General features: G+C 47.8%; 1 protein-coding gene across 1 annotated transcript in view; it reads left to right on the plus strand.

Annotated features, from left to right (window-relative positions):
• Positions 1-18,738, plus strand: part of PARP10 (poly(ADP-ribose) polymerase family member 10) — a 103,769-nt gene that overhangs the window by 24,019 nt on the left and 61,012 nt on the right. Inside the window, exons 3-4 of the mRNA XM_072131863.1 lie at positions 8,906-9,145; positions 9,227-9,460. Coding sequence (XP_071987964.1) covers positions 8,906-9,145; positions 9,227-9,460 — 474 coding nt within the window. The remainder of the gene's footprint in view (positions 1-8,905; positions 9,146-9,226; positions 9,461-18,738) is intronic.

The following is an 18,738-nucleotide window of genomic DNA, read 5'->3' on the forward strand; positions in this document are numbered from 1 at the left end:
TATCCCAGCCTTCTTCTCCTATCCCAGCCTTCTTCTCCTATCCCAGCCTTCTTCTCCTATCTCAGCCTTCTTCTCCTATCTCCCAGCCTTCTTCTCCTATCTCCCAGCCTTCTTCTCCTATCTCAGCCTTCTTCTCCTATCCCAGCCTTCTCCTATCCCAGCCTTCTTCTCCTATCCCAGCCTTCTTCTCCTATCCCAGCCTTCTTCTCCTATCTCAGCCTTCTTCTCCTATCTCCCAGCCTTCTTCTCCTATCTCCCAGCCTTCTTCTCCTATCTCCCAGCCTTCTTCTCCTATCTCCCAGCCTTCTTCTCCTATCCCAGCCTTCTTCTTCTCCTATGTCCCAGCCTTCTTCTCCTATCCCAGCCTTCTTCTCCTATCCCAGTCTTCTTCTCCTATCCCAGCCTTCTTCTCCTATCTCAGCCTTCTTCTCCTATCTCAGCCTTCTTCTCCTATTCCAGCCTTCTTCTCCTATCCCAGCCTTCTTCTCCTATGCCAGCCTTCTTCCCCTATCCCAGCCTTCTTCTCCTATCCCAGCCTTCTTCTCCTATCCCAGCCTTCTTCTCCTATCCCAACCTTCTTCGTCTCCTATGTCCCAGCCTTCTTCTCCTATCCCAGTCTTCTTCTCCTATCCCAGCCTTCTTCTCCTATCCCAGCCTTCTTCTCCTATCTCAGCCTTCTTCTCCTATCCCAGCCTTCTTCTCCTATCCCAGCCTTCTTCTCCTATCCCCCAGCCTTCTTCTCCTATCCCAGCCTTCTTCTCCTATCCCAGCCTTCTTCTCCTATCCCAGTCTTCTTCTCCTATCCAGCCTTCTTCTCCTATCCCAGCCTTCTTCTCCTATCTCAGCCTTCTTCTCCTATCGCAGTCTTCTTCTCCTATCCCAGCCTTCTTCTCCTATCTCAGCCTTCTTCTCCTATCCCAGCCTTCTTCTCCTATCCCAGCCTTCTTCTCTTAGCCCAGCCTTCTTCTCCTATCTCCCAGCCTTTTTCCCCTATCCCAGCCTTCTTCTCCTATCCCAGCCTTTTTCCCCTATCCCAGCCTTCTTCTCCTATCCCAGCCTTCTTCTCCTATCTCCCAGCCTTCTTCTCCTATCTCAGCCTTCTTCTCCTATCTCTCAGCCTTCTTCTCCTATCTCTCAGCCTTCTTCTCATATCCCAGCCTTCTTCTTCTATCCCAGCCTTCTTCTCCTATCCCAGCCTTCTTCTCTTATCCCAGCCTTCTCCTATCCCAGCCTTCTTCTCCTATCCCAGCCTTCTTCTCCTATCCCAGCCTTCTTCTCCTATCCCAGCCGTCTTCTTCTCCTATGTCCCAGCCTTCTTCCCCTATCCCAGCCTTCTTCTCCTATCCCAACCTTCTTCTCCTATCTCAGCCTTCTTCTCCTATCCCAGTCTTCTTCTCCTATCCCAGCCTTCTTCTCATATCTCAGCCTTCTTCTCCTATCCCAGCCTTCTTCTCCTATCCCAGTCTTCTTCCCCTATCCCAGTCTTCTTCTATCTCAGCCTTCTTCTCCTATCCCAGCCTTCTTCTCCTATCTCCCAGCCTTCTTCTCCTATCCCAGCCTTCTTCTCCTATCCCAGCCGTCTTCTTCTCCTATGTCCCAGCCTTCTTCCCCTATCCCAGCCTTCTTCTCCTATCCCAGCCTTCTTCTCCTATCCCAACCTTCTTCTCCTATCTCAGCCTTCTTCTCCTATCCCAGTCTTCTTCTCCTATCCCAGTCTTCTTCCCCTATCTCAGCCTTCTTCTCCTATCTCAGCCTTCTTCTCCTATCTCCCAGCCTTCTTCTCCTATCCCAGCCTTCTTCTCATATCTCAGCCTTCTTCTCCTATCCCAGTCTTCTTCTCCTATCCCAGCCTTCTTCTCCTATCCCCCAGCCTTCTTCTCCTATCCCCCAGCCTTCTTCTCCTATCCCTGCCTTCTTCTCCTATCTCCCAGCCTTCTTCTCCTATCTCCCAGCCTTCTTCTCCTATCCCAGTCTTCTTCTCCTATCCCAGTCTTCTTCCCCTATCCCAGTCTTCTTCTCCTATCCCAGCCTTCTTCTCCTATCCCAGCCTTCTTCTCCTATCTCAGCCTTCTTCTCCTATCTCTCAGCCTTCTTCTCCTATCTCAGCCTTCTTCTCCTATCCCAGCCTTCTTCTCCTATCCCAGCCTTCTTCTCCTATCCCAGCCTTCTTCTCCTATCCCAGCCTTCTTCTTCTATCCCAGCCTTCTTCTCCTATATCCCAGCCTTCTTCTCCTATCTCAGCCTTCTTCTCCTATCTCCCAGCCTTCTTCTCCTATCCCAGCCTTCTTCTCATATCTCAGCCTTCTTCTCCTATCCCAGCCTTCTTCTCCTATATCCCAGCCTTCTTCTCCTATCCCAGCCTTCTTCTCCTATCTCAGCCTTCTTCTCCTATCTCAGCCTTCTTCTCCTACCCAGCCTTCTTCTCCTATCCCAGCCTTCTTCTCCTATCCCAGTCTTCTTCTCCCATCTCCCAGCCTTCTTCTAATATCCCAGCCTTCTTCTCCTATCTCCCAGCCTTCTTCTCCTATCCCAGCCTTCTTCTCCTATCCCAGCCTTCTTCTCCTATCTCCCAGCCTTCTTCTCCTATCCCAGCCTTCTTCTCCTATCCCAGCCTTCTTCTCCTATCCCAGCCTTCTTCTCCTATCTCAGCCTTCTTCTCCTATCCCAGCCTTCTTCTCCTATCTCAGTCTTCTTCTCCTATCCCCCAGCCTTCTTCTCCTATCCCAGCCTTCTTCTCCTATCCCAGCCTTCTTCTCCTATCTCAGCCTTCTTCTCCTATCCCAGTCTTCTTCTCCTATCTCCCAGCCTTTTTCTCCTATCCCAGCCTTCTTCTCCTATCTCAGCCTTCTTCTCCTATCTCAGCCTTCTTCTCCTATCCCAGCCTTCTTCTCCTATCTCCCAGCCTTTTTCTCCTATCCCAGTCTTCTTCTCCTATCTCCCAGCCTTTTTCTCCTATCCCAGCCTTCTTCTCCTATCTCAGCCTTCTTCTCCTATCTCAGCCTTCTTCTCCTATCTCAGCCTTCTTCTCCTATATCCCAGCCTTCTTCTCCTATCTCAGCCTTCTTCTCCTATCCCAGCCTTCTTCTCCTATCCCAGCCTTCTTCTCCTATCCCAGCCTTCTTCTCCTATCCCAGCCTTCTTCTCCTATCTCAGCTTTCTTCTCCTATCCCAGCCTTCTTCTCCTATCCCAGCCTTCTTCTCCTATCTCAGCTTTCTTCTCCTATCCCAGCCTTCTTCTCCTATCCCAGCCTTCTTCTCCTATCTCCCAGCCTTCTTCTCCTATCCCAGCCTTCTTCTCCTATCCCAGCCTTCTTCTCCTATCTCCCAGCCTTCTTCTCCTATCCCAGTCTTCTTCTCCTATCTCTCAGCCTTCTTCTCCTATCTCAGCCTTCTTCTCCTATCTCCCAGCCTTCTTCTCCTATCCCAGCCTTCTTCTCCTATCTCCCAGCCTTCTTCTCCTATCCCAGCCTTCTTCTCCTATCTCCCTGTCTTCTTCTCCTATCTCAGCCTTCTTCTTCTATCCCAGCCTTCTTCTCCTATCCCAGCCTTCTCCTATCTCAGCCTTCTTCTCCTATCTCAGCCTTCTTCTCCTATCCCAGCCTTCTTCTCCTATCCTAGCCTTCTTCTCCTATCCCAGCCTTCTTCTCCTATCCCAGCCTTCTTCTCCTATCTCAGCCTTCTTCTCCTATCTCGCAGCCTTCTTCTCCTATCTCCCAGCCTTTGTCTCCTATCTCCCAGCCTTCTTCTCCTATCTCCCAGCCTTCTTCTCCTATCTCTCAGCCTTCTTCTCCTATCCCAGCCTTCTTCTTCTCCTATCTCCCTGTCTTCTTCTCCTATCCCAGCCTTCTTCTCCTATCCCAGCCTTCTTCTCATATCCCAGCCTTCTTCTCCTATCTCAGCCTTCTTCTCCTATCTCAGCCTTCTTCTCCTATCTCCCAGCCTTCTTCTCCTATCTCCCAGCCTTCTTCTCCTATCTCCCAGCCTTCTTCTCCTATCTCAGCCTTCTTCTCCTATCCCAGCCTTCTTCTCCTATCCCAGCCTTCTTCTCCTATCCCAGCCTTCTTCTCCTATCTCCCAGCCTTTTTCTCCTAACCCAGCCTTCTTCTCCTATCTCAGCCTTCTTCTCCTATCTCAGCCTTCTTCTCCTATCTCAGCCTTCTTCTCCTATCCCAGCCTTCTTCTCCTATCTCCCAGCCTTCTTCTCCTATCTCAGCCTTCTTCTCCTATCCCAGTCTTCTTCTCCTATCTCCCAGCCTTTTTCTCCTATCCCAGCCTTCTTCTCCTATCTCAGCCTTCTTCTCCTATCCCAGTCTTCTTCTCCCATCTCCCAGCCTTCTTCTCCTATCTCAGCCTTCTTCTCCTATCTCAGCCTTCTTCTCCTATCCCAGCCTTCTTCTCCTATCCCAGCCTTCTTCTCCTATCTCAGCTTTCTTCTCCTATCCCAGCCTTCTTCTCCTATCCCAGCCTTCTTCTCCTATCTCAGCTTTCTTCTCCTATCCCAGCCTTCTTCTCCTATCCCAGCCTTCTTCTCCTATCTCCCAGCCTTCTTCTCCTATCCCAGCCTTCTTCTCCTATCCCAGCCTTCTTCTCCTATCTCCCAGCCTTCTTCTCCTATCCCAGTCTTCTTCTCCTATCTCTCAGCCTTCTTCTCCTATCTCAGCCTTCTTCTCCTATCTCCCAGCCTTCTTCTCCTATCCCAGCCTTCTTCTCCTATCTCCCAGCCTTCTTCTCCTATCCCAGCCTTCTTCTCCTATCTCCCTGTCTTCTTCTCCTATCTCAGCCTTCTTCTTCTATCCCAGCCTTCTTCTCCTATCCCAGCCTTCTCCTATCTCAGCCTTCTTCTCCTATCTCAGCCTTCTTCTCCTATCCCAGCCTTCTTCTCCTATCCTAGCCTTCTTCTCCTATCCCAGCCTTCTTCTCCTATCCCAGCCTTCTTCTCCTATCTCAGCCTTCTTCTCCTATCTCGCAGCCTTCTTCTCCTATCTCCCAGCCTTCTTCTCCTATCTCCCAGCCTTCTTCTCCTATCTCCCAGCCTTCTTCTCCTATCTCTCAGCCTTCTTCTCCTATCCCAGCCTTCTTCTTCTCCTATCTCCCTGTCTTCTTCTCCTATCCCAGCCTTCTTCTCCTATCCCAGCCTTCTTCTCATATCCCAGCCTTCTTCTCCTATCTCAGCCTTCTTCTCCTATCTCAGCCTTCTTCTCCTATCTCCCAGCCTTCTTCTCCTATCTCCCAGCCTTCTTCTCCTATCTCCCAGCCTTCTTCTCCTATCTCAGCCTTCTTCTCCTATCCCAGCCTTCTTCTCCTATCCCAGCCTTCTTCTCCTATCCAGCCTTCTTCTCCTATCTCCCAGCCTTTTTCTCCTATCCCAGCCTTCTTCTCCTATCTCAGCCTTCTTCTCCTATCCCAGCCTTCTTCTCCTATCCCAGCCTTCTTCTCCTATCCCAGCCTTCTTCTCCTATCCAGCCTTCTTCTCCTATCTCCCAGCCTTCTTCTCCTATCTCAGCCTTTTTCTCCTATCCCAGCCTTCTTCTCCTATCTCAGCCTTCTTCTCCTATCTCAGCCTTCTTCTCCTATCTCAGCCTTCTTCTCCTATCCCAGTCTTCTTCTCCTATCCCAGCCTTCTTCTCCTATCCCAGTCTTCTTCTCCTATCTCAGCCTTCTTCTCCTATCTCAGCCTTCTTCTCCTATCCCAGCCTTCTTCTCCTATCTCAGCCTTCTTCTCCTATCCCAGTCTTCTTCTCCTATCCCAGCCTTCTTCTCCTATCTCAGCCTTCTTCTCCTATCTCCCAGCCTTCTTCTCCTATCCCAGCCTTCTTCTCCTATCCCAGCCTTCTTCTCCTATCCCAGCCTTCTTCTAATATCCCAGCCTTCTTCTCCTATCTCAGCCTTCTTCTCCTATCTCATCCTTCTTCTCCTATCTCCCAGCCTTCTTCTCCTATCCCAGCCTTCTTCTCCTATCCCAGCCTTCTTCTCCTATCTCCCAGCCTTCTTCTCCTATCCCAGCCTTCTTCTCCTATCTCAGCCTTCTTCTCCTATCTCCCAGCCTTCTTCTCCTATCTCCCAGCCTTCTTCTCCTATCTCCCAGCCTTCTTCTCCTATCCCAGCCTTCTTCCCCTATCCCAGCCTTCTTCTCCTATCTCCCAGCCTTCTTCTCCTATCCCAGCCTTCTTCTCCTGTCTCCCAGCCTTCTTCTCCTATCTCCCAGCCTTCTTCTCCTATCTCCCAGCCTTCTTCTCCTATCCCAGCATTCTTCTCCTATCCCAGTCTTCTTCTCCTATCTCAGCCTTCTTCTCCTATCTCCCAGCCTTCTTCTCCTATCCCAGCCTTCTTCTCCTATCCCAGCCTTCTTCTCCTATCCCAGCCTTCTTCTCCTATCTCCCAGCCTTCTTCTCCTATCTCCCAGCCTTCTTCTCCTATCCCAGCCTTCTTCTCCTATCCCAGCCTTCTTCTCCTATCCCAGCCTTCTTCTCCTATCCCAGCCTTCTTCTCCTATCTCCCAGCCTTCTTCTCCTATCTCTCAGCCTTCTTCTCCTATCCCAGCCTTCTTCTCCTATCCAGCCTTCTTCTCCTATCTCCCAGCCTTCTTCTCCTATCCCAGCCTTCTTCTCCTATCTCAGCCTTCTTCTCCTATCTCGCAGCCTTCTTCTCCTATCTCCCAGCCTTCTTCTCCTATCTCCCAGCCTTCTTCTCCTATCTCCCAGCCTTCTTCTCCTATCTCTCAGCCTTCTTCTCCTATCCCAGCCTTCTTCTTCTCCTATCTCCCTGTCTTCTTCTCCTATCCCAGCCTTCTTCTCCTATCCCAGCCTTCTTCTCCTATCTCCCAGCCTTCTTCTCATATCCCAGCCTTCTTCTCCTATCTCAGCCTTCTTCTCCTATCTCAGCCTTCTTCCCCTATCCCAGCCTTCTTCTCCTATCTCAGCCTTCTTCTCATATCCCAGCCTTCTTCTCCTATCTCAGCCTTCTTCTCCTATCTCAGCCTTCTTCTCCTATCTCAGCCTTCTTCTCCTATCTCCCAGCCTTCTTCTCCTATCTCCCAGCCTTCTTCTCCTATCTCCCAGCCTTCTTCTCCTATCTCAGCCTTCTTCTCCTATCCCAGCCTTCTTCTCCTATCCCAGCCTTCTTCTCCTATCCAGCCTTCTTCTCCTATCTCCCAGCCTTTTTCTCCTATCCCAGCCTTCTTCTCCTATCTCAGCCTTCTTCTCCTATCCCAGCCTTCTTCTCCTATCCCAGCCTTCTTCTCCTATCCAGCCTTCTTCTCCTATCTCCCAGCCTTCTTCTCCTATCTCAGCCTTTTTCTCCTATCCCAGCCTTCTTCTCCTATCTCAGCCTTCTTCTCCTATCTCAGCCTTCTTCTCCTATCTCAGCCTTCTTCTCCTATCCCAGTCTTCTTCTCCTATCCCAGCCTTCTTCTCCTATCCCAGCCTTCTTCTCCTATCCAGCCTTCTTCTCCTATCTCCCAGCCTTCTTCTCCTATCTCAGCCTTTTTCTCCTATCCCAGCCTTCTTCTCCTATCTCAGCCTTCTTCTCCTATCTCAGCCTTCTTCTCCTATCCCAGCCTTCTTCTCCTATCCCAGCCTTCTTCTCCTATCCAGCCTTCTTCTCCTATCTCCCAGCCTTCTTCTCCTATCTCAGCCTTTTTCTCCTATCCCAGCCTTCTTCTCCTATCTCAGCCTTCTTCTCCTATCTCAGCCTTCTTCTCCTATCCCAGCCTTCTTCTCCTATCTCAGCCTTCTTCTCCTATCTCCCAGCCTTCTTCTCCTATCCCAGCCTTCTTCTCCTATCCCAGCCTTCTTCTCCTATCCCAGCCTTCTTCTAATATCCCAGCCTTCTTCTCCTATCTCAGCCTTCTTCTCCTATCTCATCCTTCTTCTCCTATCTCCCAGCCTTCTTCTCCTATCCCAGCCTTCTTCTCCTATCCCAGCCTTCTTCTCCTATCTCCCAGCCTTCTTCTCCTATCCCAGCCTTCTTCCCCTATCCCAGCCTTCTTCTCCTATCTCCCAGCCTTCTTCTCCTATCCCAGCCTTCTTCTCCTGTCTCCCAGCCTTCTTCTCCTATCTCCCAGCCTTCTTCTCCTATCTCCCAGCCTTCTTCTCCTATCTCCCAGCCTTCTTCCCCTATCCCAGCCTTCTTCTCCTATCTCAGCCTTCTTCTCCTATCCCAGCCTTCTTCTCCTATCCCAGCCTTCTTCTCCTATCTTCCAGCCTTCTTCTCCTATCCCAGCCTTCTTCTCCTATCTCCCAGCCTTCTTCTCCTATCCCAGCCTTCTTCTCCTATCCCAGCCTTCTTCTCCTATCCCAGCCTTCTTCTCCTATCCCAGCCTTCTTCTCCTATCCCAGCCTTCTTCTCCTATCTCAGCCTTCTTCTCCTATCCCAGCCTTCTTCTCCTATCCCAGCCTTCTTCTCCTATCCCAGCCTTCTTCTCCTATCCCAGCCTTCTTCTCCTATCTCAGCCTTCTTCTCCTATCCCAGCCTTCTTCTCCTATCCCAGCCTTCTTCTCCTATCTTCCAGCCTTCTTCTCCTATCCCAGCCTTCTTCTCCTATCTCCCAGCCTTCTTCTCCTATCTCCCAGCCTTCTTCTCCTATCTCTCAGCCTTCTTCTCCTATCCCAGCCTTCTTCTCCTATCCAGCCTTCTTCTCCTATCTCCCAGCCTTCTTCTCCTATCCCAGCCTTCTTCTCCTATCCCAGCCTTCTTCTCCTATCCCAGCCTTCTTCTCCTATCCCAGCCTTCTTCTCCTTCTGGCCTCCGTTGTCTAGTTTGCTTTTGCGCTACTTCAGTTTTCTCTTCCTATTTTTCTACTGTATTTCAGTCTCTGATAAGATTTTGTGGAATTGTTATGTAAGCGATTGTCATTTTCTGTGTGATTCAGCTCCTGTGTTTATCATATGGAGTGCTGTACTTTCAGATGCAGAAAATGTTTTGTCTAAGGAGGAGCATGTTGTACAGTCCATTTCGGTTAACGTGGGGCGTCCTCCCCCATGGGATCCTGGAAAAGTCACATTGTGTGATCTTCAGCCAGAAACTGAAGAGTCTTTATTGGAGCTGTATGTGGAAACAGTGAGCGGTCGAGAAGAATTTTCCATGTTTCGCTCCTCAGACCAGAGGACGGTCCTCATCACCTTCCAGGACCCACTGGGTGATGAAGGTAAGAGCTGAACAGTGCGTGGGGACGGTGGTTGGCTCTATCCTGACAGCTGGAAAAAGTTTTAAAAAAATTTTTGTCTAGAATTTGAGCGTCTGGAGAAAAGCGTTGCCAAGCGTCCGTTGCATGGATCATCCCTGTCTGTGCAGCGCGTTCGCCTCTGTGCAGATGTCTTGGTGGGAAACCTTGGAAGCGGCGCCTCAGCTGAACTCCTGGAGTTGTATTTTGAGGGTCAGAGAAGTGGAGGCGGAAGAATAAACTCGGTGACAATGCTCCGGAGCAATTCTGCTGCCATCGTGTCCTTTGCTGATCGCAGTGGTAAGTGCAATGGCGGATCTTTATATAGGGGTATGTGGTGTCTATAAACAATGCTGTGGACATTACATTAATAGGGGGGGGGGTGATATCTGCTGTGGACATTACATTAATAGGGGGGGTGATATCTGCTGTGGACATTACATTAATAGGGGGGGGTGATATCTGCTGTGGACATTACATTAATAGGGGGGGTGATATCTGCTGTGGACATTACATTAATAGGGGGGTGATATCTGCTGTGGACATTACATTAATAGGGGGGGAGGTGATATCTGCTGTGGACATTACATTAATAGGGGGGGTGATATCTGCTGTGGATATTACATTAATAGGGGGGTGATATCTGCTGTGGACATTACATTAATAGGGGGGAGTGATATCTGCTGTGGACATTACATTAATAGGGGGGAGTGATATCTGCTGTGGACATTACATTAATAGGGGGGAGTGATATCTGCTGTGGACATTACATTAATAGGGGGGAGTGATATCTGCTGTGGACATTACATTAATAGGGGGGAGTGATATCTGCTGTGGACATTACATTAATGGGGGGGGTGATATCTGCTGTGGACATTACATTAATAGGGGGGTGATATCTGCTGTGGACATTACATTAATAGGGGGGAGTGATATCTGCTGTGGACATTACATTAATAGGGGGGGGGATGATATCTGCTGTGGACATTACATTAATAGGGGGGGGGTGATATCTGCTGTGGACATTACATTAATAGGGGGGGGGTGATATCTGCTGTGGACATTACATTAATAGGGGGGGGGGGTGATATCTGCTGTGGACATTACATAAATAGGGGGGGGTGATATCTGCTGTGGACATTACATTAATAGGGGGGGGTGATATCTGCTGTGGACATTACATTAATAGGGGGGAGTGATATCTGCTGTGGATATTACATTAATAGGGGGGGGGTGATATCTGCTGTGGACATTACATTAATAGGGGGGGTGATATCTGCTGTGGACATTACATTAATAGGGGGGAGTGATATCTGCTGTGGACATTACATAAATAGGGGGGGTGATATCTGCTGTGGACATTACATTAATAGGGGGGAGTGATATCTGCTGTGGACATTACATTGATAGGGGGGGGGTGATATCTGCTGTGGACATTACATTAATAGGGGGGGGGGTGATATCTGCTGTGGACATTACATTAATAGGGGGGGGGGGTGATATCTGCTGTGGACATTACATTAATAGGGGGGAGTGATATCTGCTGTGGACATTACATTAATAGGGGGGGGGGTGATATCTGCTGTGGACATTACATTAATAGGGGGGCGATATCTGCTGTGGATATTACATTAATAGGGGGGAGTGATACCTGCTGTGGATATTACATTAATAGGGGGGAGTGATATCTGCTGTGGACATTACATTAATAGGGGGGGGGGGTGATATCTGCTGTGGACATTACATAAATAGGGGGGGTGATACCTGCTGTGGACATTACATAAATAGGGGGGGGTGATATCTGCTGTGGACATTACATAAATAGGGGTTGATATCTGCTGTGGACATTACATTAATAGGGGGGGGGGGGTGATACCTGCTGTGGACATTACATTAATAGGGGGGAGTGATATCTGCTGTGGAAATTACATTAATAGGGGGGAGTGATATCTGCTGTGGACATTACATTAATAGGGGGGGTTGATATCTGCTGTGGACATTACATTAATAGGGGGGGCGATATCTGCTGTGGACATTACATTAATAGGGGGGGGGTGATACCTGCTGTGGACATTACATAATTAGGGGGGGTGATATCTGCTGTAGACATTACATAAATAGGGGGGGTGATACCTGCTGTGGACATTACATTAATAGGGGGGGGTGATATCTGCTGTGGACATTACATTAATAGGGGGGGGTAATATCTGCTGTGGATATTACATTAATAGGGGGGAGTGATATCTGCTGTGGACATTACATTAATAGGGGGGAGTGATATCTGCTGTGGACATTACATAAATAGGGGGGTAATATCTGCTGTGGACATTACATTAATAGGGGGTGATATCTGCTGTGGACATTACATTAATAGGGGGTGATATCTGCTGTGGACATTACATTAATAGGGGGGGTGATATCTGCTGTGGACATTACATTAATAAGGGGAAGTTATATCTGCTGTGGACATTACATTAATAGGGGGGGGGTGATATCTGCTGTGGACATTACATTAATAGGGGGGGTTGATATCTGCTGTGGACATTACATTAATGGGGATTAATACGGGGGGGGGGGGGTGATAGCTGCTGTGGACATTACATTAATGGGGATTAATACGGGGGGGGTGATATCTGCTGTGGACATTACACTAATAGGGAGGGTGATATCTGCTGTGGACATTACATTAATGGGGATTAATACGGGGGGGGGGTTGATATCTGCTGTGGACATTACATTAATAGGGGGGGTGATATCTGCTGTGGACATAACATTAATAGGGGGGGTTGATATCTGCTGTGGACATTACATTAATAGGGGGGGTGATATCTGCTGTGGACATTACATTAATAGGGAGGGTGATATCTGCTGTGGACATTACATTAATGGGGATTAATACGGGGGGGGGTGACATCTGCTGTGGACATTACATTAATAGGGGGGTGATATCTGCTGTGGATATTACATTAATAGGGGGGAGTGATATCTGCTGTGGACATTACATTAATAAGGGGGGGGTGATATCTGCTGTGGACATTACATTAATAGGGAGGGTGATATCTGCTGTGGACATTACATTAATGGGGATTAATACGGGGGGGGGTGATATCTGCTGTGGACATTACATTAATAGGGGGGAGTGATATCTGCTGTGAACATTACTTTAATAGGGGGGAGTGATATCTGCTGTGGACATTACATTAATAGGGGGGGGGGTGATATCTGCTGTAAACATTACATAAATAGGGGGGGTGATATCTGCTGTGGACATTACATAAATAGGGGGGGGTGATATCTGCTGTGGACATTACATTAATAGGGGGGGGTGATACCTGCTGTGGACATTACATTAATAGGGGGGAGTGATATCTGCTGTGGACATTACATTAATAGGGGGGGGCGATATCTGCTGTGGACATTACATTAATAGGAGGGGGGTTGATATCTGCTGTGGACATAACATTAATAGAAGGGGGGCGATATCTGCTGTGGACATTACATTAATAGGGGGGAGTGATATCTGCTGTGGATATTACATTATTAGGGGGGAGTGATATCTGCTGTGGACATTACATTAATAGGGGGGTGATATCTGCTGTGGATATTACATTAATAGGGGGGAGTGATATCTGCTGTGTACATTACATTAATGGGGGGGTAATATCTGCTGTGGACATTACATTAATAGGGGGGGGGGGTGATATCTGCTGTGGACATTACATTAATAGGGGGGAGTGATATCTGCTGTGGACATTACATTAATAGGTGAGTGATATCTGCTGTGGACATTACATTAATAGGGGGGGGGTGATATCTGCTGTGGACATTACATAAATAGGGGGGGTGATATCTGCTGTGGACATTACATAAATAGGGGGGGGGGGTGATATCTGCTGTGGACATTACATTAATAGGGGGGGGGGTGATACCTGCTGTGGACATTACATTAATAGGGGGGCGATATCTGCTGTGGACATTACATTAATAGGGGGGAGCGATATCTGCTGTGGACATTACATTAATAGGGGGGGGGTTGATATCTGCTGTGGACATTACATTAATAGGGGGGGCGATATCTGCTGTGGACATTACATTAATAGGGGGGAGTGATATCTGCTGTGGACATTACATTAATAGGGGGGGGGGTGATATCTGCTGTGGACATTACATTAATAGGGGGGGCGATATCTGCTGTGGACATTACATTAATAGGGGGGGGTGATATCTGCTGTGGACATTACATTAATAGGGAGGGTGATATCTGCTGTGGACATTACATTAATGGGGATTAATACGGGGGGGGTGATATCTGCTGTGGACATTACATTAATAGGGGGGTGATATCTGCTGTGGACATTACATAAAATGGGGGGGGCGATATCTGCTGTGTACTTTACATTAATAGGGGGTGATATCTGCTGTGGACTTTACATTAATAGGGGGTGATATCTGCTGTGGACTTTACATTAATAGGGGGGTGATATCTGCTGTGGACATTACATTAATAGGGGGGCGATATCTGCTGTGGACTTTACATTAATAAGGGGTGATATCTGCTGTGGACATTACATTAATAGGGGAGTGATATCTGCTGTGGACTTTACATTAATAAGGGGTGATATCTGCTGTGGACATTACATTAATAGGGGGGGTTGATATCTGCTGTGGACATTACATAAATAGGGGGGTGATATCTTCTGTGGACATTACATTAATAGGGGGGATGATATCTGCTGTGGATATTGCATTAATAGGGGGGAGTGATATCTGCTGTGGACATTACATAAATAGGGGGGGTGATATCTGCTGTGGACATTACATTAATAGGAGGGTGATATCTGCTGTGGACATTACATTAATAGGGGGGTGATATCTTCTGTGGACATTACATTAATAGGGGGGATGATATCTGCTGTGGACATTACATTAATAGGGGGGTGATATCTTCTGTGGACATTACATTAATAGGGGGGAGTGATATCTGCTGTGGACATTACATTAATAGGGGGGGGGTGATATCTGCTGTGGACATTACATTAATAGGGGGGCGATATCTGCTGTGGACATTACATTAATAAGGGGGAGTGATATCTGCTGTGGACATTACATTAATAGGGGGGGGGGTTGATATCTGCTGTGGACATTACATTAATAGGGGGGGTGATATCTGCTGTGGACATTACATTAATAGGAGGGTGATATCTGCTGTGGACATTACATTAATAGGGGGGTGATATCTTCTGTGGACATTACATTAATAGGGGGGGTGATATCTGCTGTGGACATTACATAAATAGGGGGGTGATATCTTCTGTGGACATTACATTAATAGGGGGGAGTGATATCTGCTGTGGACATTACATTAATAGGGGGGGTGATATCTGCTGTGGACATTACATTAATAGGGGGGGGTGATATCTGCTGTGGACTTTACATTAATGGGGGGGTAATATCTGCTGTGGACATTACATAAATAGGGGGGGGTGATATCTGCTGTGTACATTACATTAATAGGGGGTGATATCTGCTGTGGACATTACATTAATAGGGGGTGATATCTGCTGTGGACATTACATTAATAGGGGGGGTGATATCTGCTGTGGACATTACATAAATAGGGGGTGATATCTGCTGTGGACATTACATTAATAGGGGGGTGATATCTTCTGTGGACATTACATTAATAGGGGGGATGATATCTGCTGTGGACATTACATTAATAGGGGGGTGATATCTTCTGTGGACATTACATTAATAGGGGGGTGATATCTGCTGTGGACATTACATTAATAGGGGGGTGATATCTTCTGTGGACATTACATTAATAGGGGGGAGTGATGTCTGCTGTGGACATTACATTTATAGGGGGGGTGATATCTGCTGTGGACATTACATTAATAGGGGGGCGATATCTGCTGTGGACATTACATTAATAGAGGGGAGTGATATCTGCTGTGGACATTACATTAATAGGGGGGGGGTTGATATCTGCTGTGGACATTACATTAATAGGCGGGGGTGATATCTGCTGTGGACATTACATTAATCGGAGGGTGATATCTGCTGTGGACATTACATTAATAGGGGGGTGATATCTTCTGTGGACATTACATTAATAGGGGGGATGATATCTGCTGTGGACATTACATTAATAGGGGGGAGTGATATCTGCTGTGGACATTACATTAATAGGGGGGGGTGATATCTGCTGTGGACATTACATTAAAAGGGGGGAGTGATATCTGCTGTGGACATTACATTAATAGGGGGGGGGTGATATCTGCTGTGGACATTACATAAATAGGGGGGGTGATATCTGCTGTATACATTACATTAATAGGGGGGGTGATATCTGCTGTGGACATTACATTAATAGGGGGTGATATCTGCTGTGGACATTACATTAATAGGGGGGTGATATCTGCTGTGGACATTACATTAATAGGGGGGGTGATATCTGCTGTATACATTACATTAATAGGAGGGTGATATCTGCTGTGGACATTACATAAATAGGGGGTGATATCTGCTGTGGACATTACATAAATAGGGTGGTGATATCTGCTGTGGACATTACATTAATAGGGGGATGATATCTGCTGTGGACATTGCATTAATAGGGGGTGATATCTTCTGTGGACATTACATTAATAGGGGGGTGATATCTGCTGTGGACATTGCATTAATAGGGGGGTGATATCTGCTGTGGACTTTACATTAATAAGGGGTGATATCTGCTGTGGACATTACATTAATAGGGGGGTGATATCTGCTGTGGACATTGCATTAATAGGGGGGGTGATATCTGCTGTGGACTTTACATTAATAAGGGGTGATATCTGCTGTGGACTTTACATTAATAAGGGGTGATATCTGCTGTGGACATTACATTAATAGGGGGGTGATATCTGCTGTGGACATTACATTAATAGGGGGGGTGATATCTGCTGTGGACATTACATTAATAGGGGGGGTGATATCTTCTGTGGACATTACATTAATAGGGGGGGTGATATCTGCTGTGGACATTACATTAATAGGGGGGAGTGATATCTGCTGTGGACATTACATTAATAGGGGGGGTTGATATCTGCTGTGGACATTACATTAATATGGGGGGTGATATCTTCTGTGGACATTACATTAATAGGGGGGTGATATCTGCTGTGGACATTACATTAATAGGGGGGAGTGATATCTGCTGTGGACATTACATTAATAGGGGGGGTGATATCTGCTGTGGACATTACATTAATAGGGGTGAGTGATATCTGCTGTGGATATTGCATTAATAGGGGGGGTGCTATCTGCTGTGGACATTACATTAAGAGGGGGGGGTGATATCTGCTGTGGACATTACATTAATAGGGGGGTGATATCTGCTGTGGACATTACATTAATAGGGGGGTGATATCTGCTGTGGACATTACATTAATAGGGGGGGGGGTGATATCTGCTGTGGACATTGCATTAATAGGGGGGGGTGCTATCTGCTGTGGACATTACATTAAGAGGGGGGGTGATATCTGCTGTGGACATTACATTAATAGGGGGGTGATATCTGCTGTGGACATTACATTAATAGGGGGGTGATATCTGCTGTGGACATTACATTAATAGGGGGGGGGGTGATATCTGCTGTGGACATTGCATTAATAGGGGGGATGATATCTGCTGTGGACATTGCATTAATAGGGGGGTATCAAGGAGAAATGACCATAAGGGTCTTTGGATTTACGAGGCTTTAATCATCTTCGTCCACGTTGCGAAGGTGAGTTCCGAATTATATGAGTCTGTGTCCAGCGCTGGAGTCTTGAGTAACTTAAAAGAAAAGACAAGACCTGTCCTTGCAGGAAGTTAGCAAACAAGACTGATCCATTTATAGAAAACCATAAGGCACTTTACATAAGGCGTGTAATTAGGAAAGCAGCACCTATAATTGGGTGTCCTCACCCAGGAAATGTGACACTATTTCACACAAAGGAGTCTAATACTATTGGCTACATGCAAATACTGAAGCTTCCCAGGTGCTCGCCTGGATACCTTCCTCTAGGTGGTGCTAGCGAGCACTAAGTCTCTGTGTACTTTGCTCAGGAATGAGCCCCACCCAAACTTCAGTAATCACTACACAAAGTTACCCTATATTCCGGTGTATAAGACGACCCCCCTACTTTCCTGTTTAAAATATAGAGTTTAAGATATATTCGCCGTATAAGACGACCCCTTTTCCAACGCATACAAAACACCGGTAAAAATTTTAAAAAAAAAAACAGATTTGAATGTAACATGGTCCTTTTTTTAATGTAAATTCTTCTGACATGCAGGTATACAGCAGGAAAACTGTCACTCATAAACATAAGGCAGACAACAACAACATTACCATTACAGCACAGCCCCCAGTAGTATACAGCACTGCCCCCAGTAGTATACAGCACTGCCCCCAGTAGTATACAGCACAGCCCCCAGTAGTATACAGCACAGCCCCCAGTAGTATACAGCACTGCCCCCAGTAGTATACAGCACAGCCCCCAGTAGTATACAGCACAGCCCCCAGTAGTATACAGCACTGCCCCCAGTAGTATACAGCCCAGCCCCCAGTAGTATACAGCCTGCCTGCCCCCAGTAGTATACAGCACAGCCCCCAGTAGTATACAGCACTGCCCCCAGTAGTATACAGCACAGCCCCCAGTAGTATACAGCACAGCCCCCAGTAGTATACAGCACAGCCCCCAGTAGTATACAGCCCAGCCCCCAGTAGTATACAGCACTGCCCCCAGTAGTATACAGCCTGCCTGCCCCCAGTAGTATACAGCACAGCCCCCAGTAGTATACAGCACAGCCCCCAGTAGTATACAGCCTGCCTGCCCCCAGTAGTATACAGCCTGCCTGCCCCCAGTAGTATACAGCACAGCCCCCAGTAGTATACAGCACAGCCCCCAGTAGTATACATCACAGCCCCCAGTAGTATACAGCACAGCCCCCAGTAGTATACAGCACAGCCCCCAGTAGTATACAGCACAGCCCCCAGTAGTATACAGCCTGCCCCCAGTAGTATACAGCACAGCCCCCAGTAGTATACAGCACAGCCCCCAGTAGTATACAGCCTGCCTGCCCCCAGTAGTATACAGCCTGCCTGCCCCCAGTAGTATACAGCACAGCCCCCAGTAGTATACAGCACAGCCCCCAGTAGTATACATCACAGCCCCCAGTAATATACAGCACTGCCCCCAGTAGTATACAGCACAGCCCCCAGTAGTATACAGCACAGCCCCCAGTAGTATACAGCCTGCCCCCAGTAGTATACAGCACAGCCCCCAGTAGTATACAGCACAGCCCCCAGTAGTATACAGCACAGCCCCCAGTAGTATACAGCACTGCCCCCAGTAGTATACAGCACTGCCCCCAGTAGTATACAGCAGCCCCTAGTAGTATACAGCACAGCCCCCAGTAGTATACAGCACAGCCCCCAGTAGTATACAGCCAGCCCCCAGTAGTATACAGCACTGCCCCCAGTAGTATACAGCACTGCCCCCAGTAGTATACAGCACAGCCCCCAGTAGTATACAGCACAGCCCCCA

This window comes from Engystomops pustulosus, unplaced genomic scaffold, assembly GCF_040894005.1.
Source record: "Engystomops pustulosus unplaced genomic scaffold, aEngPut4.maternal MAT_SCAFFOLD_157, whole genome shotgun sequence".
Taxonomy (NCBI): domain Eukaryota; kingdom Metazoa; phylum Chordata; class Amphibia; order Anura; family Leptodactylidae; genus Engystomops; species Engystomops pustulosus.